The following is a 24,958-nucleotide window of genomic DNA, read 5'->3' on the forward strand; positions in this document are numbered from 1 at the left end:
CTTCATGTCCGTACATGCGCAACAGATGCAGTGTTGGCAACCGCGACAACAACATGACTGCGCTTGGAAGATGATAGGTTTATATTTCTGTTGTTGCCTACACACTGGGAGGATTTGACAGCCTACAATACGTGCTTGTCTGATTCTAGTTGATATTCGGAGTAAATTAGTCTTGTTGAGTCCACATCCAACTTCTGCAAGGTTAGTGACATTGAGTTTCGTGTATCAAAGTAAACTCTACTCCACGGAGAAGTCCGCTTAACTTAATTTATCCTAGCTAGAGACCGATGCTGTTATTGCTCTGTCATGTTGTATTTTTACTCCATATTATCCCAATAAAAGTCTTAGCCAAATAAGAAATATTGTAACATCTAATAACAAAACACTCGTTATGGTGTTTGGTATTAACGTGATGTTTTGTATTGACGTTGAACAATAACGGTGGGTATTTGAAGGCTTAGGCTATATATTCAGTGCAGTTATTTTTCCTTTTCTCTTCAGTATTTTTGTTCAAGGTGTACCATAATAAATAAGGTACTACTAGTAAATAACCCCATCCTCTACAATGAGGATAAGAAGAGTTGTGAAGACGGTGTTGAGTGTGGAGCAGGTAGAAGGTGTGGGAGCCCATGTCCGCAGAAGCATAGGAAGAAAGGAGGTGAGTTACTGTCATACTGTCTGTCTTACATCTGCCTAGTTTATCATGTTTAATAATATCCTTTTAAAATACCAAACTAAACCACATATTATGACATGGTAGGCTGATATCTTGTCCATCCATGTATTTCAGCTGATTAACCTGGATCCTTTTTTGATGTTGGATGAGTTCAAAGTCCAAAAGCCATCTGGCTTCCCCGATCACCCCCACAGAGGATTTGAGACCGTGAGTAGGCTATCTATTCTCTCTCTCTCTCTCTCTCTCTCTCTCTCTCTCTCTCTCTCTCTCTCTGTCTCTCTCTGCCTGTCTAGCTAGCGCGATGCAGCATCTACACTGTCTCTCTCTATCTGGAGTGATACAATGTTGTGTTCTGACTGAAGCCCTGGCAGATCGGACCGTCATGTGGAATAACAGGTTCATATGAGGCCGTTGAGGGAAGGTGAGGCACGTACCATTAATGATGAGGGAGGGTGAGGCACATACCATTAATGATGAGGGAGGATGAGGCACATACACCATTAATGGTGAGGGAGGGTGAGGCACATACACCATTAATGGTGAGGGAGGGTGAGGCACATACACCATTAATGGTGAGGGAGGGTGAGGCACATACCATTAATGGTGAGGGAGGGTGAGGCACATACCATTAATGGTGAGGGAGGGTGAGGCACATACCATTAATGGTGAGGGAGGGTGAGGCACGTACACCATTAATGATGAGGGAGGATGAGGCACGTACACCATTAATGATGAGGGAGGGTGAGGCACATACACCATTAATGATGAGGGAGGGTGAGGCACGTACACCATTAATGATGAGGGAGGGTGAGGCACGTACACCATTAATGATGAGGGAGGGTGAGGCACGTACACCATTAATGATGAGGGAGGGTGAGGCACGTACACCATTAATGATGAGGGAGGGTGAGGCACGTACACCATTAATGATGAGGGAGGGTGAGGCACGTACACCATTAATGATGAGGGAGGGTGAGGCACGTACACCATTAATGGTGAGGGAGGGTGAGGCACATACACCATTAATGGTGAGGGAGGGTGAGGCACATACACCATTAATGATGAGGGAGGGTGAGGCACGTACACCATTAATGATGAGGGAGGGTGAGGCACGTACACCATTAATGATGAGGGAGGGTGAGGCACGTACACCATTAATGATGAGGGAGGGTGAGGCACGTACACCATTAATGATGAGGGAGGGTGAGGCACGTACACCATTAATGATGAGGGAGGGTGAGGCACGTACACCATTAATGATGAGGGAGGGTGAGGCACGTACACCATTAATGATGAGGGAGGGTGAGGCACGTACACCATTAATGATGAGGGAGGGTGAGGCACGTACACCATTAATGATGAGGGAGGGTGAGGCACGTACACCATTAATGATGAGGGAGGGTGAGGCACGTACACCATTAATGATGAGGGAGGGTGAGGCACGTACACCATTAATGATGAGGGAGGGTGAGGCACGTACACCATTAATGATGAGGGAGGGTGAGGCACGTACACCATTAATGATGAGGGAGGGTGAGGCACGTACACCATTCATGATGAGGGAGGATTTTTTTATTTTTTATTTTATTTTTTATTTCCCCTTTATTTAACCAGGTAGGCTAGTTGAGAACAAGTTCTCATTTACAACTGCGACCTGGCCAAGATAAAGCATAGCAGTGTGAACAGACAACAACACAGAGTTACAGATGGAGTAAACAATAAACAAGTCAATAACACAGTAGAAAAAAAGTCTATATACATTGTGTGCAAAAGGCATGAGGAGTTGGGCAAATAATTACAATTTAGCAGATTAACACTGGAGTGATAAATGAACAGATGGTCATGTACAGGTAGAGATACTGGTGTGCAAAAGAGCAGAAAAGTAAATAAATAAAAACAGTATGGGGATGAGGTAGGTAAATTGGGTGGGCTTTTTACCGATGGACTATGTACAGCTGCAGCGATCGGTTAGCTGCTCAGATAGCAGATGTTTAAAGTTGGTGAGGGAGATAAAAGTCTCCAACTTCAGCGATTTTTGCAATTCGTTCCAGTCACAGGCAGCAGAGAACTGGAAGGAAAGGCGGCCAAATGAGGTGTTGGCTTTAGGGATGATCAGTGAGATACACCTGCTGGAGCGCATGCTACGGGTGGGTGTTGCCATCGTAACCAGTGAACTGAGATAAGGCGGAGCATTACCTAGCATGGACTTGTAGATGACCTGGAGCCAGTGGGTCTGGCGACGAATATGTAGCGAGGACCAGCCGACTAGAGCATACAGGTCGCAGTGGTGGGTGGTATAAGGTGCTTTAGTACCAAAACGGATGGCACTGTGATAAACTGCATCCAGTTTGCTGAGTAGAGTATTGGAAGCTATTTTGCAAGGCAGTCATTAGAAAAACCGAGGCTACTGAGTCTGCCGATAAGAATATGGTGATTGACAGAGTCGAAAGCCTTGGCCAGGTCGATGAATACGGCTGCACAGTAATGTCTCTTATCGATGGCGGTTATGATATCGTTTAGTACCTTGAACGTGGCTAAGGTGCCCCCATGACCAGCTCTGAAACCAGATTGCATAGCGGACAAGGTACGGTGGGATTCGAGATGGTCAGTGATCTGTTTGTTGACTAGGCTTTCGAAGACCTTAGATAGGCAGGGCAGGATGGATATAGGTCTGTAACAGTTTGGGTCCAGGGTGTCTCCCCCTTTGAAGAGGGGGATGACTGCGGCAGCTTTCCAATCCTTGGGGATCTCAGACGATATGAAAGAGAGGTTGAACAGGCTGGTAAAGGGGTTGCGACAATGGCGGCGGATAGTTTCAGAAAATAGAGGGTCCAGATTGTCAAGACCAGCTGATTTGTACGGGTCCAGCTTTTGCAGCTCTTTCAGAACATCTGCTATCTGGATTTGGGTAAAGGAGAACCTGGAGAGGCTTGGGCGAGTAGCTGCGGGGGGGGCGGAGCGGTTGGCTGAGGTTGGAGTAGCCAGGCGGAAGGCATGGCCAGCCGTTGAGAAATGCTTGTTGAAGTTTTCGATTATCATGGATTTATCAGTGGTGACCGTGTTACCTAGCCTCAGTGCAGTGGGCAGCTGGGAGGAGGTGCTCTTGTTCTCCATGGACTTTACAGTGTCCCAGAACTTTTTGGAGTTAGAGCTACAGGATGCAAATTTCTGCTTGAAAAAGCTGGCCTTTGCTTTCCTGACTGACTGCGTGTATTGGTTCCTGACTTCCCTAAACAGTTGCATATCGCAGGGACTATTCAATGCTATTGCAGTCCGCCACAGGATGTTTTTGTGCTGGTCGAGGGCAGTCAGGTCTGGAGTGAACCAAGGGCTATATCTGTTCTTAGTACTGCATTTTTTGAACGGAGCATGCTTATGTAAGATGGTGAGGAAGTTACTTTTAAAGAATGACCAGGCATCCTCAACTGACGGGATGAGGTCAATATCCTTCCAGGATACCCGGGCCAGGTCAATTAGAAAGGCCTGCTCGCCATATACCATTAATGATGAGGGAGGGTGATGCACATACACCATTAATGACGAGGGAGGATTAGGCACATACACCGTTAATGATGAGGGAGGGTGTGGCACATACACCATTAATGATGGAGGGTGTGGCACATACACCATTAATGATGGAGGGTGTGGCACATATACCATTAATGATATGGAAGGGTGTGGCACATACACCATTAATGATGAGGGAGGGTGTGGCACACATACACCATTAATGACGAGGGAGGGTGAGGCTCATACACCCTTAGTGATGCGGGAGGGTGAGGCACATACACCATTGATGCACTTCCTGCTAACGACCAGCAGATGACACTAACAGGCCTACTGTAGTGTAAGCCTCGTCCAGAGAAAGCTTCTCAATAGGTTTGTTATACATAGCATTAGCTTGCTTTTGTATACTGGGGTTTGAATGAAAACCCACCAATATCACATATTTAGACAGAGGGGAGGAGGGAAATTAAACTTCTGCTTTGGAAGTGGTGTTGGTGAATCACGGTTTCCTCAACCATAAAGGCGATGGTCCACAGTGGGAATTTATAGAGTCAAAACAAGTGTTTTTAATAGAAAAGTCTCGGCCTGTTTTTGATACTGTAGATACATGTGTAACCAAACATACCATGGCCCAGACCAGATGAGGCCATAGGCCCAGCCGATACTGTAGATACATGTGTAACCTAGCCTAGCGTCTACCATGGCCCAGACCAGATGAGGCCATAGGCCCAGCTGATACTGTAGATACATGTGTAACCAAACATACCATGGCCCAGACCAGATGAGGCCATAGGCCCAGCCGATACTGTAGATACATGTGTAACCTAGCCTAGCGTCTACCATGGCCCAGACCAGATGAGGCCATAGGCCCAGCCGATACTGTAGATACATGTGTAACCTAACATACCGTCTACCATGGCCCAGACCAGCTGACACTGTATATACATGTGTAACCTAACATACCATGGCCCAGACCAGATGAGGCCATAGGCCCAGCCGATACTGTATCTGTGTAGCTTAGTGTCCATCTGGCCGCGGACTGGACCAGACCTGACGGGGGCGGGGCTGAAGCGCCCACGGCCCAGCATTCCATGCAGCAGGTGTGTTGGCTCACTGTTACATCTCAGAGCTCAAAGCCGCGTGCGCTGCCAGATCAGAGAGAGGCTCTCGCCCCCCTGGCTGGAGGTTTAGAAGCCTCTCTGAGAGACAGATGTTTACCTCTAACCTCTATAGCTTTCTACTTCCTGTCCGTTTTGACCTCAGTCCATGTGGCAGTGGTATGGACACGGGGAGTGAACACGTGCTCTTGTCTGTCCTGCTCAACGGACACTGCATTACACACACACACACACACACACACACACACACACACACACACACACACACACACACACACACACTGTACATATTTCATCTGTTAGACTTGCACGAGGAAAATATGAAATCAATGATTTACCATACTATGCTTTCCAGTCTTACAACCTTTATGATGAGATTTCCTTCCCAAAACCATTCATGTTTACAACCGAGATTCATTCATCTCTTTCCTCATCTCAACCTCAATTGGCAAAGACTTAGAGAAAGTTGTTTTCCACTTCTCTAGACATGGTTGGTATTTCGGGGAGGGGTAACTGCAGAGCACAGTTAATGTTTTGTTTTGCCTCTCAAGCTGTTATATAAAATCAGCAATGGCTCATCTGTGGGTTTGTGAATATATTTGGATCTGTTTCGTCTTTGTTTAGGTGACCTACGTTCTGAAAGGCGTTTCAGCCCATGAGGATTTCTGTGGCCACTCTGGACTACTGAAACCAGGGGATTTACAGGTAGAGAAACACCTAGTGGGCACTCACAGTACGGTATGTAGGTTCCTACTCTTCACCATACTCCCACCAGAACCAATGAAGCATCGTGCCTTCAGGAGCATTTCCTGTGTTTTTCCCATGCAGCAGTCGTAAAGCTGTTGTCCCTGGTCAGTCAGTCAGCATCAACCAGGAAGTGGTTTAATAGGCACTAAATAGACACTAATGCCACTGGCATTAAACAAAGCATGTGTGTCTATGTATGCTGATGATTCAATCGTATACACATCAGAAACCACAGCTAATGAAGTCACGGAAACCCTTAACAAAGAGTTGCAGTCTGTTTTGGAATGGGTGGCCAGTAATAAACTGGTCCTGAACATCTCTAAAACTAAGAGCATTATATTTGGTACAAATCATTCCCTAAGTTCTAGACCTCAGCTGAATCTGGTCATGAATGGTGTGGCTGTTGAACAAGTTGAGGACACTAAATTATGTCATGTTTTGTGTGGACCCAGTAAGAGGAGCTGCTTCTTTCTCAACAGCTAACAGGGATCCTAATAAAATACCAAGATACTATTACAAGAGACTTGGTGTGTGTGTGTGCGTGCAACAGCGAGAGAGAGAGAGCGGTATAGACAAACACCATTGGGGGGGGGGGGGGGGGGGGGGGGCTGGAGCTACTAACCCAGGGCAGACGGGTTTCCTCACAGTGGAACAGGGAGAGAGAGAGAGGTATAGACAAACACCATGGGGGGGGGGGGGCTGGAGCTACTAACCCAGGGCAGACGGGTTTCCTCACAGTGGAACAGGGAGAGAGAGAGAGCGGGAGAGACAAAGTGCACAGCTTAGCCCCTGGACCAAAAGTAGTAGCGGCCATTTTGAACAAAACCTTCCAGTGTGTTCTTTTAATGTTAGCGGAGCTTTGAGAAGAACAATGAACATCCACTAGCTACATATCCCAGCACTGGGGAAGATAGACATCCACTAGCTACATATCACAGCACTGGGGAAGATAGACATCCACTAGGTACACTGGGGAAGATAGACATCCACTAGGTACATATCACAGCACTGGGGAAGATAGACATCCACTAGGTACATATCACAGCACTGGGGAAGATAGACATCCACTAGGTACATATCCCAGCACTGGGGAAGATAGACATCCACTAGGTACATATCACAGCACTGGGGAAGATAGACATCCACTAGGTACATATCACAGCACTGGGGAAGATAGACATCCACTAGGTACATATCACAGCACTGGGGAAGATAGACATCCACTAGGTACACTGGGGAAGATAGACATCCACTAGGTACATATCACAGCACTGGGGAAGATAGACATCCACTAGGTACATATCCCAGCACTGGGGAAGATAGACATCCACTAGGTACATATCACAGCACTGTGGAAGATAGACATCCACTAGCTACATATCACAGCACTGGGGAAGATAGACATCCACTAGGTACATATCACAGCACTGGGGAAGATAGACACCCACTAGGTACATATCACAGCACTGGGGAAGATAGACATCCACTAGGTACATATCACAGCACTGGGGAAGATAGACATCCACTAGGTACATATCACAGCACTGGGGAAGATAGACATCCACTAGGTACACTGGGGAAGATAGACATCCACTAGGTACATATCCCAGCACTGGGGAAGATAGACATCCACTAGGTACATATCACAGCACTGGGGAAGATAGACATCCACTAGGTACATATTACAGCACTGGGGAAGATAGACATCCACTAGCTACATATCACAGCACTGGGGAAGATAGACATCCACTAGCTACATATCACAGCACTGGGGAAGATAGACATCCACTAGGTACATATCACAGCACTGGGGAAGATAGACATCCACTAGGTACATATCACAGCACTGGGGAAGATAGACATCCACTAGCTACATATCACAGCACTGGGGAAGATAGACATCCACTAGGTACACTGGGGAAGATAGACATCCACTAGGTACACTGGGGAAGATAGACATCCACTAGGTACACTGGGGAAGATAGACATCCACTAGGTACACTGGGGAAGATAGACATCCACTAGCTACATATCACAGCACTGGGGAAGATAGACATCCACTAGGTACATATCACAGCACTGGGGAAGATAGACATCCACTAGGTACATATCACAGCACTGGGGAAGATAGACATCCACTAGGTACATATCACAGCACTGGGGAAGATAGACATCCACTAGGTACATATCACAGCACTGGGGAAGATAGACATCCACTAGGTACATATCACAGCACTGGGGAAGATAGACATCCACTAGGTACATATCACAGCACTGGGGAAGATAGACATCCACTAGGTACATATCACAGCACTGGGGAAGATAGACATCCACTAGGTACATATCACAGCACTGGGGAAGATAGACATCCACTAGGTACATATCACAGCACTGGGGAAGATAGACATCCACTAGCTACATATCACAGCACTGGGGAAGATAGACATCCACTAGGTACATATCACAGCACTGGGGAAGATAGACATCCACTAGCTACATATCACAGCACTGGGGAAGATAGACATCCACTAGGTACATATCACAGCACTGGGGAAGATAGACATCCACTAGCTACATATCACAGCACTGGGGAAGATAGACATCCACTAGGTACATATCACAGCACTGGGGAAGATAGACATCCACTAGCTACATATCACAGCACTGGGGAAGATAGACATCCACTAGGTACATATAACAGCACTGGGGAAGATAGACATCCACTAGGTACATATCACAGCACTGGGGAAGATAGACATCCACTAGGTACATATCACAGCACTGGGGAAGATAGACATCCACTAGGTACATATCACAGCACTGGGGAAGATAGACATCCACTAGGTACATATCACAGCACTGGGGAAGATAGACATCCACTAGCTACATATCACAGCACTGGGGAAGATAGACATCCACTAGCTACATATCACAGCACTGGGGAAGATAGACATCCACTAGCTACATATCACAGCACTGGGGAAGATAGACATCCACTAGCTACATATCACAGCACTGGGGAAGATAGACATCCACTAGCTACATATCACAGCACTGGGGAAGATAGACATCCACTAGGTACACTGGGGAAGATAGACATCCACTAGGTACATATCACAGCACTGGGGAAGATAGTCATCCACTAGGTACATATCACAGCACTGGGGAAGATAGACATCCACTAGCTACATATCACATCACTGGGGAAGATAGACATCCACTAGGTACATATCACAGCACTGGGGAAGATAGACACCCACTAGGTACATATCACAGCACTGGGGAAGATAGACATCCACTAGGTACATATCACAGCACTGGGGAAGATAGACATCCACTAGGTACATATCACAGCACTGGGGAAGATAGACATCCACTAGCTACATATCACAGCACTGGGGAAGATAGACATCCACTAGGTACACTGGGGAAGATAGACATCCACTAGGTACATATCACAGCACTGGGGAAGATAGACATCCACTAGGTACACTGGGGAAGATAGACATCCACTAGGTACACTGGGGAAGATAGACATCAACTAGGTACATATCACAGCACTGGGGAAGATAGACACCCACTAGGTACATATCACAGCACTGGGGAAGATAGACATCCACTAGGTACACTGGGGAAGATAGACATCCACTAGGTACATATCACAGCACTGGGGAAGATAGACATCCACTAGGTACATATCACAGCACTGGGGAAGATAGACATCCACTAGCTACATATCACAGCACTGGGGAAGATAGACATCCACTAGGTACACTGGGGAAGATAGACATCCACTAGGTACACTGGGGAAGATAGACATCCACTAGGTACATATCACAGCACTGGGGAAGATAGACATCCACTAGGTACATATCACAGCACTGGGGAAGATAGACATCCACTAGGTACATATCACAGCACTGGGGAAGATAGACATCCACTAGGTACACTGGGGAAGATAGACATCCACTAGGTACACTTGGGAAGATAGACATCCACTAGGTACACTGGGGAAGATAGACATCCACTAGGTACATATCACAGCACTGGGGAAGATAGACACCCACCAGGTACACTGGGGAAGATAGACATCCACTAGGTACATATCACAGCACTGGGGAAGATAGACATCCACTAGCTACATATCACAGCACTGGGGAAGATAGACATCCACTAGGTACATATCACAGCACTGGGGAAGATAGACATCCACTAGGTACATATCACAGCACTGGGGAAGATAGACATCCACTAGGTACATATCACAGCACTGGGGAAGATAGACATCCACTAGGTACACTGGGGAAGATAGACATCCACTAGGTACATATCACAGCACTGGGGAAGATAGACATCCACTAGGTACATATCACAGCACTGGGGAAGATAGACATCCACTAGGTACATATCACAGCACTGGGGAAGATAGACATCCACTAGGTACATATCACAGCACTGGGGAAGATAGACATCCACTAGGTACATATCACAGCACTGGGGAAGATAGACATCCACTAGGTACATATCACAGCACTGGGGAAGATAGACATCCACTAGGTACATATCACAGCACTGGGGAAGATAGACATCCACTAGGTACATATCACAGCACTGGGGAAGATAGACATCCACTAGGTACATATCACAGCACTGGGGAAGATAGACATCCACTAGCTACATATCACAGCACTGGGGAAGATAGACATCCACTAGCTACATATCACAGCACTGGGGAAGATAGACATCCACTAGGTACACTGGGGAAGATAGACATCCACTAGCTACATATCACAGCACTGGGGAAGATAGACATCCACTAGGTACACTGGGGAAGATAGACATCCACTAGGTACATATCACAGCACTGGGGAAGATAGACACCCACTAGGTACATATCACAGCACTGGGGAAGATAGACATCCACTAGGTACATATCACAGCACTGGGGAAGATAGACATCCACTAGCTACATATCACAGCACTGGGGAAGATAGACATCCACTAGGTACACTGGGGAAGATAGACATCCACTAGCTACATATCACAGCACTGGGGAAGATAGACATCCACTAGGTACACTGGGGAAGATAGACATCCACTAGCTACATATCACAGCACTGGGGAAGATAGACATCCACTAGGTACACTGGGGAAGATAGACATCCACTAGCTACATATCACAGCACTGGGGAAGATAGACATCCACTAGGTACACTGGGGAAGATAGACATCCACTAGGTACATATCACAGCACTGGGGAAGATAGACACCCACTAGGTACATATCACAGCACTGGGGAAGATAGACATCCACTAGCTACATATCACAGCACTGGGGAAGATAGACACCCACTAGGTACATATCACAGCACTGGGGAAGATAGACATCCACTAGCTACATATCACAGCACTGGGGAAGATAGACACCCACTAGGTACATATCACAGCACTGGGGAAGATAGACATCCACTAGGTACATATCACAGCACTGGGGAAGATAGACATCCACTAGGTACATATCACAGCACTGGGGAAGATAGACATCCACTAGGTACATATCACAGCACTGGGGAAGATAGACATCCACTAGGTACATATCACAGCACTGGGGAAGATAGACATCCACTAGCTACATATCACAGCACTGGGGAAGATAGACACCCACTAGGTACATATCACAGCACTGGGGAAGATAGACATCCACTAGGTACATATCACAGCACTGGGGAAGATAGACATCCACTAGGTACATATCACAGCACTGGGGAAGATAGACATCCACTAGGTACATATCACAGCACTGGGGAAGATAGACATCCACTAGGTACATATCACAGCACTGGGGAAGATAGACATCCACTAGGTACATATCACAGCACTGGGGAAGATAGACATCCACTAGCTACATATCACAGCACTGGGGAAGATAGACATCCACTAGGTACACTGGGGAAGATAGACATCCACTAGGTACATATCACAGCACTGGGGAAGATAGACATCCACTAGGTACATATCACAGCACTGGGGAAGATAGACATCCACTAGGTACATATCACAGCACTGGGGAAGATAGACATCCACTAGCTACATATCACAGCACTGGGGAAGATAGACATCCACTAGCTACATATCACAGCACTGGGGAAGATAGACATCCACTAGGTACACTGGGGAAGATAGACATCCACTAGGTACACTGGGGAAGATAGACATCCACTAGGTACATATCACAGCACTGGGGAAGATAGACATCCACTAGGTACACTGGGGAAGATAGACATCCACTAGGTACATATCACAGCACTGGGGAAGATAGACATCCACTAGGTACATATCACAGCACTGGGGAAGATAGACATCCACTAGGTACATATCACAGCACTGGGGAAGATAGACATCCACTAGGTACATATCACAGCACTGGGGAAGATAGACATCCACTAGGTACATATCACAGCACTGGGGAAGATAGACATCCACTAGGTACATATCACAGCACTGGGGAAGATAGACATCCACTAGGTACACTGGGGAAGATAGACATCCACTAGGTACATATCACAGCACTGGGGAAGATAGACATCCACTAGGTACATATCACAGCACTGGGGAAGATAAGACATCCACTAGGTACATATCACAGCACTGGGGAAGATAGACATCCACTAGGTACATATCACAGCACTGGGGAAGATAGACATCCACTAGGTACATATCACAGCATTGGGGAAGATAGACATCCACTAGGTACATATCACATCACTGGGGAAGATAAGACATCCACTAGGTACATATCACAGCACTGGGGAAGATAGACATCCACTAGGTACATATCACAGCACTGGGGAAGATAGACATCCACTAGGTACATATCACAGCACTGGGGAAGGAAATGTGTAAATGTGAAGTTAATTTCCTCCTGGAAACCAGTTAGTTCCAGTATTAAATCCACATGGGTGATTTATTATGGAAATCATATCAGACAACACTGATTTCATGTATATTATACTGTACAATTCTCCTTTATGTGGTTAGTAATTGTGTTTTGTGTGTGTGTGTGTGTGTGTGTGTGTGTCTGTCCCTCTCTGTATGTGTGTTTCTGTGTCCGTCTCTGTGTGTCTATGCCTCTCTGTATCTGTGTGTGTGTGTTTCTGTGTCTGTCTCTGTGTGTCCTTGTCTCTTCATAAGTGGATGACGGCAGGTCGAGGGGTGGTCCATGCAGAGATGCCCGTGTCTGAGGAGCCCGTCCAGGGCCTGCAGCTGTGGGTCAACCTGAGGAGGGAGGACAAGATGGTGGAGCCCCAGTACCAGGAGCTGAAGGACAGCCAGGTCCCCAAGCCCAGCAGGGAGGGGGTCACTGTGGCCGTCATCTCTGGACAGGCCCTGGGGGTACAGGTGAGGAGCACCATACTAACCATAACCCTGGGTGTACAGGTCAGGAGCACCATACTAACCATAACCCTGGGTGTACAGGTGAGAGTACCATACTAACCATAACCCTGGGTGTACAGGTGAGGAGCACCATACTAACCATAACCCTGGGTGTACAGGTGAGGAGCACCATACTAACCATAACCCTGGGGGTACAGGTGAGGAGCACCATACTAACCATAACCCTGGGTGTACAGGCCAGGAGCACCATACTAACCATAACCCTGGGGGTACAGGCCAGGAGCACCATACTAACCATGACCCTGGGGGTACAGGCCAGGAGCACCATACTAACCATAACCCTGGGTGTACAGGCCAGGAGCACCATACTAACCATGACCCTGGGGGTACAGGTGAGGAGCACCATACTAACCATAACCCTGGGTGTACAGGCCAGGAGCACCATACTAACCATAACCCTGGGTGTACAGGTCAGGAGCACCATACTAACCATAACCCTGGGTGTACAGGTGAGGAGCACCATACTAACCATAACCCTGGGGGTACAGGTGAGGAGCACCATACTAACCATAACCCTGGGTGTACAGGTCAGGAGCACCATACTAACCATAACCCTGGGGGTACAGGTGAGGAGCACCATACTAACCATAACCCTGGGGGTACAGGTCAGGAGCACCATACTAACCATAACCCTGGGGGTACAGGTGAGGAGCACCATACTAACCATAACCCTGGGGGTACAGGTGAGGAGCACCATACTAACCATGTGGTAGTGGGTGTGGCCAGTTGTGCGGTTTTAGAGACCCTCTTCTTGGCCGCAGAGACAAACTGCTGCTGTTTTAAAGCAAATTTCCTGCAATTCTATACATTTTGCCGCGGGGCAGAGAGAACATTGTGCTATTTTTTTTAAAGCTAATTTCATGCCATTCAAAAAAAATGTGCCATAGGGCTGAGAGAAGATTTTAAAGCTAAATTCCTTCAATTCTACACATTTTGCAGTGGTTTATGCCTTGTTCTTATGCTATCTGAATGACTCAGACATTATAATAAAATCAATGGAGGCCCCATGACATGATATTTCTTACATTTTGGATTCTCCCCGACTGTTTATTTTTTATTTGGGGGGATTGTTAGTTCTCAAAGGTAATCATTAAAATATATATATATATTGCTCTATTATATTTTCTACATATTTTATCTGGGTTTTAGTTATTTAAGTTTATACAAGTTCTTATGGATGTTTGTTCTGACTTCCACATGGCATCAACCAGTGTTTCCCCTATATGTGCTTAGCAGCGGTGCACCACGGGATGGTAAAATCATTTCTTATTTTTATATACGTTTTTCGGTGGCGTCCACGAATTAGCAACGGCAGTACGCCGCTACTAAACGCATTTAGGAGAAACACTGGTTGATGTCATGTGGAAGTCATAACAAACAGCCATAAGAACATGTATAGATTTATATATTTCTCACCCTACAATGTAACGCATTTGTAGTCACAGGCCCAAAACCACAGTGGATGAAAAGGGGGGGGGGAGTTTATCATCTCCATCATTGTCATCATCATTGTTCCTTTGTCACTGTATTATACAGAATGAATACTTAGTGTCGGCTGTTGATATGATGTGCTGGGGTCTTGCCCATATCAAAGCCAGAAAACTTTATACAATACAATGACTGAGATGTTGAAAGCCTCAGGCCTAGATATGACTCGCCAGAAATCCCAACCAACCACAAGACATTCAGCTTCATCATGTGACGTTTGCAGGCAATTACGTCTTCACGAGTATCCATCCTCTTTCCCCCCCCCCTCCTTCTCCTCCTTATTTTCTCTGTGTCTGTCTGCTGAGTTAGACGAGACAGGAAATGAGTTGCAGGTTTCTGGGGAAGTGGGTTTGTCATGTTTCAGATGTAAATTTGACCAGGGCCGGTTGGGTTTGGGGTTACTCTAGGGCAGGAGTGGAGACTGACAGACAGAGTTTCTAATGACGTCTATAAGATTTGTCATTTTACAGATGAAAATGTGTTGAAGCTAAGAAAGGGGCGGGGCATCGCTGGGACCGTATTGCCTGGCGGGGTTACTCTAGGGCAGGAGTGGAGACAGACAGAGTTTCTAATGACGTCCATAAGGTTTGTCATTTTACAGATGAAAATGTGTTGAAGCTGGGAAACGGGTTGCCTCTGGTTACTACAGGGCAGGGGGAGACACTACAGACCGGCAGAGAGGCTAACGATGTCCAACAGGGTAATAGACAGGTAACTGTCAAAATAAAGGAAACACCAAAATAAAGGAAACACCAAAATAAAGTGTTTTAACATGTCATTGGGCACCACGAGCTGCCAGAACAGCTTCAATGCAACGTAGATTCTACAAGCTGAGGGATGCGACACCATTTTTCCACTAGAAATTCCATCATTTTGTGTTTTGTTGATGGTGGTGGAAAACGCTGTCTCCGGCGCTGGTCCATAATCTCCCGTAAGTGTTCAATTGGATTGAGATCTGGTGACTGAGACACAACACACATTATACAGAACCCTAAGCATGATGGGATGTTAATTCCTTAATTAACTCAGGAACCACACCTGTGTGGAAGCACCTGCTTTCAATATATTTTGTATTCCTCATTTGTGTTTCCTTCATTTTGGCGGTTATCTGTATGTAAATGTATTGGGACTGGGGGTGGGACTGGACTGGGACTGGGGGTGGGACTGAGCTGGGACTGGGTGGGACTGGGACTGGGGCTGGGTGGGGCTGGGACTGGGTGGGACTGGGGGTGGGGCTGGGTGGGGCTGGGAGTGGGACTGGGCTGGGTGGGACTGGAGCTGAGCAGCTAAATTTGATTGGTAAAACACACTGTGATTGTTCAATTTCACACTTTTTAAGTGTTTATATGAGAACCACCAGAAAGTGTTGAATTTACGCTTTTCAAAGTGTTGCCCTTTTAACACTGATACTTTCCAACACCAGTGGCATTAAAATGTTACACTAACTCACTGTTATGGTGATCACTGATACCGTCACAGCATATTCTTCAGTGTTAAATAAACACTGAGAGTGTTACATTTAACACTGGTCCAGTGTCTATACTGGTCCACACTTTCAGTGTTACATGAACACACTGCTTAGTGTAAAGCCTTATTCTCCAGAGTGCCTTGCCTTTCCAGTGACTTGTTGAGTTACGACCCATGCCTGTATCTGTTAGTGACAGAGACATGAGCAGCAGAAGTCTGATGAGAGCGGATACAAATTCATTGCTTTAAACTAATTATGACAAATGTTAAAGAAATGTTGAGCGATGTAATAAAGTAATGACTTTTCAAATAAGTTACGTTACACGTTATGCTGGCTTACAAATTGTTAGCTACGCTAGCCTTACGAACCGCACATCATTACAACAATTGCTTGTATGTACTGGTATGTTAGCTAGCTACGTAATGTTAGTTGGCTACTAATACATTGAACTTTCCAGTATATTAACTATATGCTATCTAACTACCTACCCAACATTTATTAACTTGATTATTCACGTCATTCTTAGCTTAGCTAAGTGGTATATTCTTGGTGCGTTCTGAAGTCGTAAGATGTCTATGCTAACAAACTAGCAAGGAGTTACATAGCAACAGCATCAACTTCCGGTAGACAGGCGAAGCGCTACTACACTCAACTGAAAGGATACTGTTTGTTTATAGTATACTAAAATAGACTTAAAAAATTCTAAAATATACTGTTAAAAGAGGAAGTGGGAAGGGTAACACCAACAGATCAGGGTGCTTGGTGTTAAAAGAGGAAGTGGGAAGGGTAACACCAACAGATCAGGGTGCTAGGTGTTAAAAGAGGAAGTGGGAAGGGTAACACCAACAGATCAGGGTGCTAGGTGTTAAAAGAGGAAGTGGGAAGGGTAACACCAACAGATCAGGGTGCTAGGTGTTAAAAGAGGGAGTGGGAAGGGTAACACCAACAGATCAGGGTGCTAGGTGTTTAAAGGGGTGCTGCCTGGAATGTTGGGGGTCAGGGAAATACTATAAATGTCTTGTCCTTTTTTTTGTCCAGTCAAAAATCTTCACCAGGACTCCAACACTGTATCTGGACTTCAAGCTGGATGGAGGAGCCAAGCATGTACAACCAGTTCCTTCAGGTAAAACTATCTTTACTGAATAGGCCTTCTGTGGCTCTGGTCCAGGGCGTTACGTGCTCCTTGAAGAAAGCTCTAGCTGCATGTAACACCATGGACCAGAGCTTGGTCTACTGTAGCGATATTGTTCTGTGTGCTCCATTCATCCACAATCTGGCACTAAATCTGTTAACCTTTTCAGTAAAGTTAGCAGAACCTTTCAACTCAAACCCTAGCTAAGTGCTGTGTGGTGTGTATGACACACGCTTTCTCATTGTGGGAACTGTACTGTACCTGACATTGGTTTGTGGTGGGAGAAAGTTGCTATCTACTGTCTGTGACAAACAGAACAGACTCCAGGGGTTAGGAGTCTTCTAAAGTTTATACAACTGGCTTGGTTTCCATGGTCACCCTGCCTGTTCTCTATGGAGTCTGGTGCTGTGTGGTTGCTATGGAGTCGGTGGTGCTGTGTGGTTGCTATGGAGTCAGTGGTGCTGTGTGGTTGCTATGGAGTCGGTGGTGCTGTGTGGTTGCTAGGGAGTCGGTGGTGCTGTGTTGAATGGTCACATTATACCATACGTAAGATGTTCAGTAGTCCATTACGTGTGTGTGTGTGTGTGTGTGTGTGTGTGTACACAGTCAGGGTTGGTGCGTTGAATGGATGGCTCCCACGTCATCGTATTACAGGGCCCTATGGTGGATTAGAAATGAGGCCATCTCAGTGTTATGGCCCACAGCTCACATGGCAAGACGTCGGTATACCAAGTGGTCAGACTCGCCCACCAAGTCACATCATTTAGAATATGAGGCTTTATAAATGTCGTGATTGTTGTGTATACTGTGACAGTTAACTTGTTAATGAGGTAACAAAATGCATTATCAATGCCAGTCCAAAACAACAGTTTTTCTATCATCTCTGCTAGGATGGACCTCGTTTATCTACACACTGGCAGGATCTGTCTGTGTTGGTGAGTTTCCTCTATTTAGTTTCTGTTGAACAGTTTTCCATTAGTTCCTAACTGCCCTGCAGCCTCATGTTGATGGTCACCCAGAACAGTGTTGTGTTTGGTAGTGGTTCAGAAACACTCTGCATCTTGTTGCTGTCCCTCGTCCAGAGAGAGAGACAATCAAACAGAGCAGGTGCATTTATTTAATAATGTTCCCTTCCTCATCTCCTCCGTCCTCTCTGGGATGTTCCCTTCCTCATCTCCTCTCCTCCGTCCTCTCTGGGATGTTCCCTTCCTCTTCTCCTCTCCTCCGTCCTCTCTGGGATGTTCCCTTCCTCATCTCCTCCGTCCTCTCTGGGATGTTCCCTTCCTCATCTCCTCCGTCCTCTCTGGGATGTTCCCTTCCTCTCCTCCGTCCTCCGTCCTCTCTGGGATGTTCCCTTCCTCATCTCCTCTCCTCTGTCCTCTCTGGATGTTCCCTTCCTCTTCTCATCTCCTCTGTCCTCTCTGGGATGTTCCCTTCCTCTTGTCCTCTCCTTCATCCTCTCTGGGATGTTCCCTTCCTCTTCTCCTCTCCTCCGTCCTCTCTGGGATGTTCCCTTCCTCATCTCCTCCGTCCTCTCTGGGATGTTCCCTTCCTCATCTCCTTCGTCCTCTCTGGGATGTTTCCTTCCTCATCTCCTCCGTCCTCTCTGGGATGTTCCCTTCCTCATCTCCTCCGTCCTCTCTGGGATGTTCCCTTCCTCGTCTCCTCCGTCCTCTCTGGGATGTTCCCTTCCTCATCTCCTCTGTCCTCTCTGGGATGTTCCCTTCCTCATCTCCTCTGTCCTCTCTGGGATGTTCCCTTCCTCCTCTCCTCTGTCCTCTCTGGGATGTTCCCTTCCTCTTCTCCTCTCCTCTGTCCTCTCTGGGATGTTCCCTTCCTCTCCTCCTTCCTCTCTGGGATGTTCCCTTCCTCTTCTCCTCTCCTCCATCCTCTCTGGGATGTTCCCTTCCTCTTCTCCTCTCCTCTGTCCTCTCTGGGATGTTCCCTTCCTCTCCTCCTTCCTCTCTGGGATGTTCCCTTCCTCTTCTCCTCTCCTCTGTCCTCTCTGGGATGTTCCCTTCCTCTTCTCATCTCCTCTGTCCTCTCTGGGATGTTCCCTTCCTCTTCTCCTCTCCTTCATCCTCTCTAGGATGTTCCCTTCCTCATCTCCTCTGTCCTCTCTGAGATGTTCCCTTCCTCATCTCCTCCGTCCTCTCTGGGATGTTTCCTTCCTCTCCTCCGTCCTCTCTGGGATGTTCCCTTCCTCTTCTCCTCTCCTCCGTCCTCTCTGGGATGTTCCCTTCCTCTTCTCCTCTCCTCCGTCCTCTCTGGGATGTTCCCTTCCTCATCTCCTCCGTCCTCTCTGGGATGTTCCCTTCCTCATCTCCTTCGTCCTCTCTGGGATGTTCCCTTCCTCATCTCCTCCGTCCTCTCTGGGATGTTCCCTTCCTCATCTCCTCCGTCCTCTCTGGGATGTTCCCTTCCTCGTCTCCTCCGTCCTCTCTGGGATGTTCCCTTCCTCATCTCCTCTGTCCTCTCTGGGATGTTCCCTTCCTCATCTCCTCTGTCCTCTCTGGGATGTTCCCTTCCTCCTCTCCTCTGTCCTCTCTGGGATGTTCCCTTCCTCTTCTCCTCTCCTCTGTCCTCTCTGGGATGTTCCCTTCCTCTCCTCCTTCCTCTCTGGGATGTTCCCTTCCTCTTCTCCTCTCCTCCGTCCTCTCTGGGATGTTCCCTTCCTCTTCTCCTCTCCTCTGTCCTCTCTGGGATGTTCCCTTCCTCTCCTCCTTCCTCTCGGATGTTCCCTTCCTCTTCTCCTCTCCTCTGTCCTCTCTGGGATGTTCCCTTCCTCTTCTCCTCTGTCCTCTCTGGGATGTTCCCTTCCTCTTCTCCTCTCCGGGATGTTCCCTTCCTCTTCTCCTCTCCTCTGTCCTCTCTGGGATGTTCCCTTCCTCTTCTCCTCCGTCCTCTCTGGGATGTTCCCTTCCTCTTCTCCTCTCCTCTGTCTTCTCTGGGATGTTCCCTTCCTCATCTCCTCTCCTCTGTCCTCTCTAGGATGTTCCCTTCCTCTTCTCCTCTCCTCTGTCCTCTCTGGGATGTTCCCTTCCTCTTCTCCTCTCCTCTGTCCTCTCTGGGATGTTCCCTTCCTCTTCTCCTCTCCTCCGTCCTCTCTGGGATGTTCCCTTCCTCTTCTCCTCTCATCTGTCTTCTCTGGGATGTTCCCTTCCTCTTCTCATCTCCTCCGTCCTCTCTGGGATGTTCCCTTCCTCATCTCCTCCCCTCTGTCCTCTCTGGGATGTTCCCTTCCTCATCTCCTCTGTCCTCTCTGGGATGTTCCCTTCCTCATCTCCTCCGTCCTCTCTGGGATGTTCCCTTCCTCGTCTCCTCCGTCCTCTCTGGGATGTTCCCTTCCTCTTCTCCTCTCCTCCGTCCTCTCTGGGATGTTCCCTTCCTCTCCTCCTTCCTCTCTGGGATGTTCCCTTCCTCTTCTCCTCTCTTCCGTCCTCTCTGGGATGTTCCCTTCCTCTCCTCCTTCCTCTCTGGGATGTTCCCTTCCTCTTCTCCTCTCCTCCGTCCTCTCTGGGATGTTCCCTTCCTCTCCTCCTTCCTCTCTGGGATGTTCCCTTCCTCTTCTCCTCTCCTCCGTCCTCTCTGGGATGTTCCCTTCCTCTCCTCCTTCCTCTCTGGGATGTTCCCTTCCTCTTCTCCTCTCCTCCGTCCTCTCTGGGATGTTCCCTTCCTCTTCTCCTCTCCTCCGTCCTATCTGGGATGTTCCCTTCCTCTTCTCCTCTCCTCTGTCCTCTCTGGGATGTTCCCTTCCTCTTCTCCTCCATCCTCTCTGGGATGTTCCCTTCCTCTTCTCCTCTCCTCTGTCCTCTCTGGGATGTTCCCTTTCTCCTCTCCTCCGTCCTCTCTGGGATGTTCCCTTCCTCCTCTCCTCTGTCCTCTCTGGGATGTTCCCTTTCTCCTCTCCTCTGTCATCTCTGGGATGTTCCCTTCCTCTTCTCCTCTCCTCTGTCCTCTCTCGGATGTTCCCTTCCTCATCTCCTCCGTCCTCTCTGGGATGTTCCCTTCCTCCTCTCCTCCGTCCTCTCTGGGATGTCATGTCAACGTTGGGATGTAGTCTTCTGATCTGAAGCCAATAGCAACTCTAGTAATGGTTTAGGAATGGGACAAAATCCCACTTGAACCCTTCATGTTGTGATTCATGTTCCAGGGCAACCTTTCCCTATATAGTGCCCTATGGGGCCTGGCCAACAGTAGTGCACTATGTAGGGAATAGGGTGCCATATGGGACGCAGGAATAGATGTATGTCTTGTGGTACTATACCTGTAACAAATGGTTTCACCTACAGTCCTGTGACACCCTGCTATACAGAGTTGAACTATTCCCTACAGTCCTGTGACACCCTGCTATACAGAGTTGAACTATTCCCTACAGTCCTGTGACACCCTGCTATACAGAGTTGAACTGTTCCCTACAGTGTTTGTCTATACAGGACACGTTAAGCCTGTCCTTTTTCACGTGTAAAAATGTTACGTTTCTTTTGTTTGTCAATGGGAAGCACATATTTGAGAAGGAGGAATTGTATTTTCATTATGATAGATGTCAGCTAGCGTGAGAAGGAGGAGTTGTATTTTCATTATGATAGATGTCAGCTAGCGTGAGGAGGAGGAGTTGTATTTTCATTATGATAGATGTTAGCTAGCGTGAGAAGGAGGAGTTGTATTTTCATTATGATAGATGTTAGCTAGCGTGAGAAGGAGGAGTTGTATTTTCATTATGATAGATGTCAGCTAGCGTGAGAAGGAGGAGTTGTATTTTCATTATGATAGATGTCAGCTAGCGTGAGAAGGAGGAGTTGTATTTTCATTATGATAGATGTTAGCTAGCGTGAGTAGGAGGAGTTGTATTTTCATTATGATAGATGTCAGCTAGCGTGAGAAGAGCTAGCGTGCTCTTCACTCATTTAGAAAGGGCTTTTGTTACATTTCGCACATAGTTGATATTTGTTTCTACAGGAAGTTGCATTATGATCTGATTAAATGGAATCGTTGCTTCGTAGGATCTCACGGAAAGCTCCTTTTTAATTGTAGACAGATGTTTTGAAACCAGAATCAAGTTGAACCGTTCGCTGTAACTAAGATTAAGGTGGGTTTGAACCGAGATGCCACTGAATCGACAGAGTGTGTAGTCTGTAAGGCAAATCAAGCACAGCTGTGTCTGAAAAATACATCCACCACAACTTGAAGCGTTTGGCGTTTCAGCATTTCTTTTGACCTTAGTATTCAGATGAAGGAAGCAGACTTCACCATGTCAGATGGAGAGGAAATGCACATTTTCTTTGGTTCTTGATTGCAGTGTTTCCCTCGGGTTAAAATCTTGACAAAAATTCCTCAAATTAAAGTTGTATTGTTTGCCATTTCTTTTGAGGTAATAATCTTGTTTTCATCCCAGGGGCCCGTCTGTAGAGTTTATTCTGTTTTCCATTGCTCTTTCAGGTCCAGATGCAGAGCAGCAGAAAGTGGAGCCACATCACACCATCGTGTTTGATGATGGAGACTGCATAGCCGTAGAAAACAAGGTAGGCTGTCTGAACTTCTTACAGACTCTTAACACAGTTTTCAGGAATTGTAAATTCACTACAACTCAAACTCCTTTCTCCAGACATCAGAGGTTTGCCATTTTGTCTTGATTGCGGGACAGCCGATCAATGAGCCGGTGGTCCAGCATGGTAAGACCTTCATTTCTTTACATCACTGAACTCCAGTCAGTTACCACAGTATTGGATCGTTCATGTGTCACGTGACACACTACACTTTCCTTGTTCTCTCCAGGTCCGTTTGTGATGAACACAGAAGAGGAGATCAACCAGGCAGTCAGAGACTACAGGACAGGGACCAATGGGTTCGAGAGGGCTACGGCTTGGAGGTCTAAGATCAGGGATTCCTTCTAAGAATCGGCAGACATCTTCTAATCATGTTATAGGTCTTGTCTTGTTATGGTCATGTGACCCAAGTGTATTTTAATCATGAACCAGCTTGATGTGTATTTGTCTCTTTTTAAATCATTAAGTTGTCATTTTATACTGATTTTTTTTTTCTGAAATAGATGTTTTGTTACTGTGCCTCCAAGCCATTAAACTGAAATGTAAATGATGAAAAAGGCACTTTTAATTTAACCTCAATAAAACTATCCTGCCGTGATGTCTCCAGAAGCGATCTAATGGAACCACTGATTAGTTCCAGTCATTATGTCCTTGGACAGACCTCAGAGGAGATGCAGGTATCTGTTACGAGAAGGAGGGAAACCAACCACGTCTCACATTTCAGGGCCATTTGCATCTGGCAGAATGACGTCTCGTACTGCGAAACAGCGGGTCTCCCCTCCCTCTCTATCACATCTCCTGTTTCTCCCTCCTCCTCCCTCTCTATCACATCTCCTGTTTCTTCCTCCTCCCTCCCTCTCTATCACATCTCCTGTTTCTCCCTCCTCCTCCCTCCCTCTATCACATCTCCTGTTTCTCCCTCCCTCTCTATCACATCTCCTGTTTCTTCCTGTTTCTCCCTCCATTCCTCCCTCTCTTATCACATCTCCTCTATCACATCTCCTCTTTCTCCTCTCCCTCCTCCTTCCCTCTCTATCACATCTCCTGTTTCTCCCTCCTCCTCCCTCCTTCCCTCTCTATCACATCTCCTGTTTCTCCCTCCTCCTCCCTCCCTCCCTCCCTCTCACATCTCCTGTTTCTCCCTCCTCCTCCCTCCCTCCCTCTCTATCACATCTCATGTTTCTCCCTCCTCCTCCCTCCCTCCCTCTCTATCACAACTCCTCTTTCTCCTCTCCCTCCTCCTTCCTTCTCTATCACATCTCCTCTTTCTCCTCTCCCTCCATTCCTCCCTCTCTATCACATCTCCTGTTTCTCCCTCCTCCTCCCTCCCTCTATCACATCTCCTGTTTCTCCCTCCCTCTCTATCACATCTCCTTTCTTCCTGTTTCTCCCTCCATTCCTCCCTCTCTATCACATCTCCTCTATCACATCTCCTCTTTCTCCTCTCCCTCCTCCTTCCCTCTCTATCACATCTCCTGTTTCTCCCTCCTCCTCCCTCCTTCCCTCTCTATCACATCTCCTGTTTCTCCCTCCTCCTCCCTCCCTCCCTCCCTCTCACATCTCCTGTTTCTCCCTCCTCCTCGCTCCCTCCCTCTCTATCACATCTCATGTTTCTCCCTCCTCCTCCCTCCCTCCCTCTCTATCACATCTCCTCTTTCTCCTCTCCCTCCTCCTTCCTTCTCTATCACATCTCCTCTTTCTCCTCTCCCTCCATTCCTCCCTCTCTATCACATCTCCTCTCCCTCCATCCCTCCCTCCGCAGACAATCAAACCCCTGGGCACACACTGGTTGAATCAATGTTTCCTCGTAATTAGACGTTGA

The 24,958-nt window shown here is 47.2% G+C and overlaps 1 protein-coding gene across 4 annotated transcripts; it reads left to right on the plus strand.

Annotated features, from left to right (window-relative positions):
- Positions 1 to 4: 4 nt before the first annotated feature.
- LOC139402666 (pirin-like) lies at positions 5 to 23,747 on the plus strand. 4 transcript variants are annotated; one of them, XM_071146556.1, is made up of 10 exons: positions 5 to 201; positions 502 to 658; positions 791 to 883; positions 5,926 to 6,006; positions 13,239 to 13,445; positions 17,497 to 17,581; positions 18,481 to 18,525; positions 23,030 to 23,112; positions 23,196 to 23,262; positions 23,366 to 23,747. In XM_071146556.1, the coding sequence occupies exons 2-10, from the start codon at positions 566 to 568 to the stop codon at positions 23,482 to 23,484; spliced, it is 873 nt and encodes a 290-aa protein (XP_071002657.1). In that variant the 5' UTR covers positions 5 to 201; positions 502 to 565; the 3' UTR covers positions 23,485 to 23,747. The 4 variants fall into 4 exon arrangements, with proteins under 4 accessions (XP_071002657.1, XP_071002658.1, XP_071002659.1 ...); XM_071146557.1 differs by lacking the exon at positions 18,481 to 18,525 and having other exon boundaries at positions 15 to 201; XM_071146558.1 differs by lacking the exon at positions 5,926 to 6,006 and having other exon boundaries at positions 26 to 201.
- Positions 23,748 to 24,958: the final 1,211 nt, after the last annotated feature.

This window comes from Oncorhynchus clarkii, unplaced genomic scaffold (assembly GCF_045791955.1).
Source record: "Oncorhynchus clarkii lewisi isolate Uvic-CL-2024 unplaced genomic scaffold, UVic_Ocla_1.0 unplaced_contig_5436_pilon_pilon, whole genome shotgun sequence".
NCBI classification, from domain to species: domain Eukaryota; kingdom Metazoa; phylum Chordata; class Actinopteri; order Salmoniformes; family Salmonidae; genus Oncorhynchus; species Oncorhynchus clarkii.

Coding starts and splice junctions, on each gene's coding strand:
- LOC139402666 (XM_071146556.1), top strand. CDS start 566: ATGAGGATAAGAAGAGTTGTGAAGACGGTGTTGAGTGTGGAGCAGGTA. Junction 17,582..18,480: donor TGTACAACCAGTTCCTTCAG/GTAAAACTATCT, acceptor CATCTCTGCTAG/GATGGACCTCGTTTATCTAC. Junction 18,526..23,029: donor GGCAGGATCTGTCTGTGTTG/GTGAGTTTCCTC, acceptor TTGCTCTTTCAG/GTCCAGATGCAGAGCAGCAG.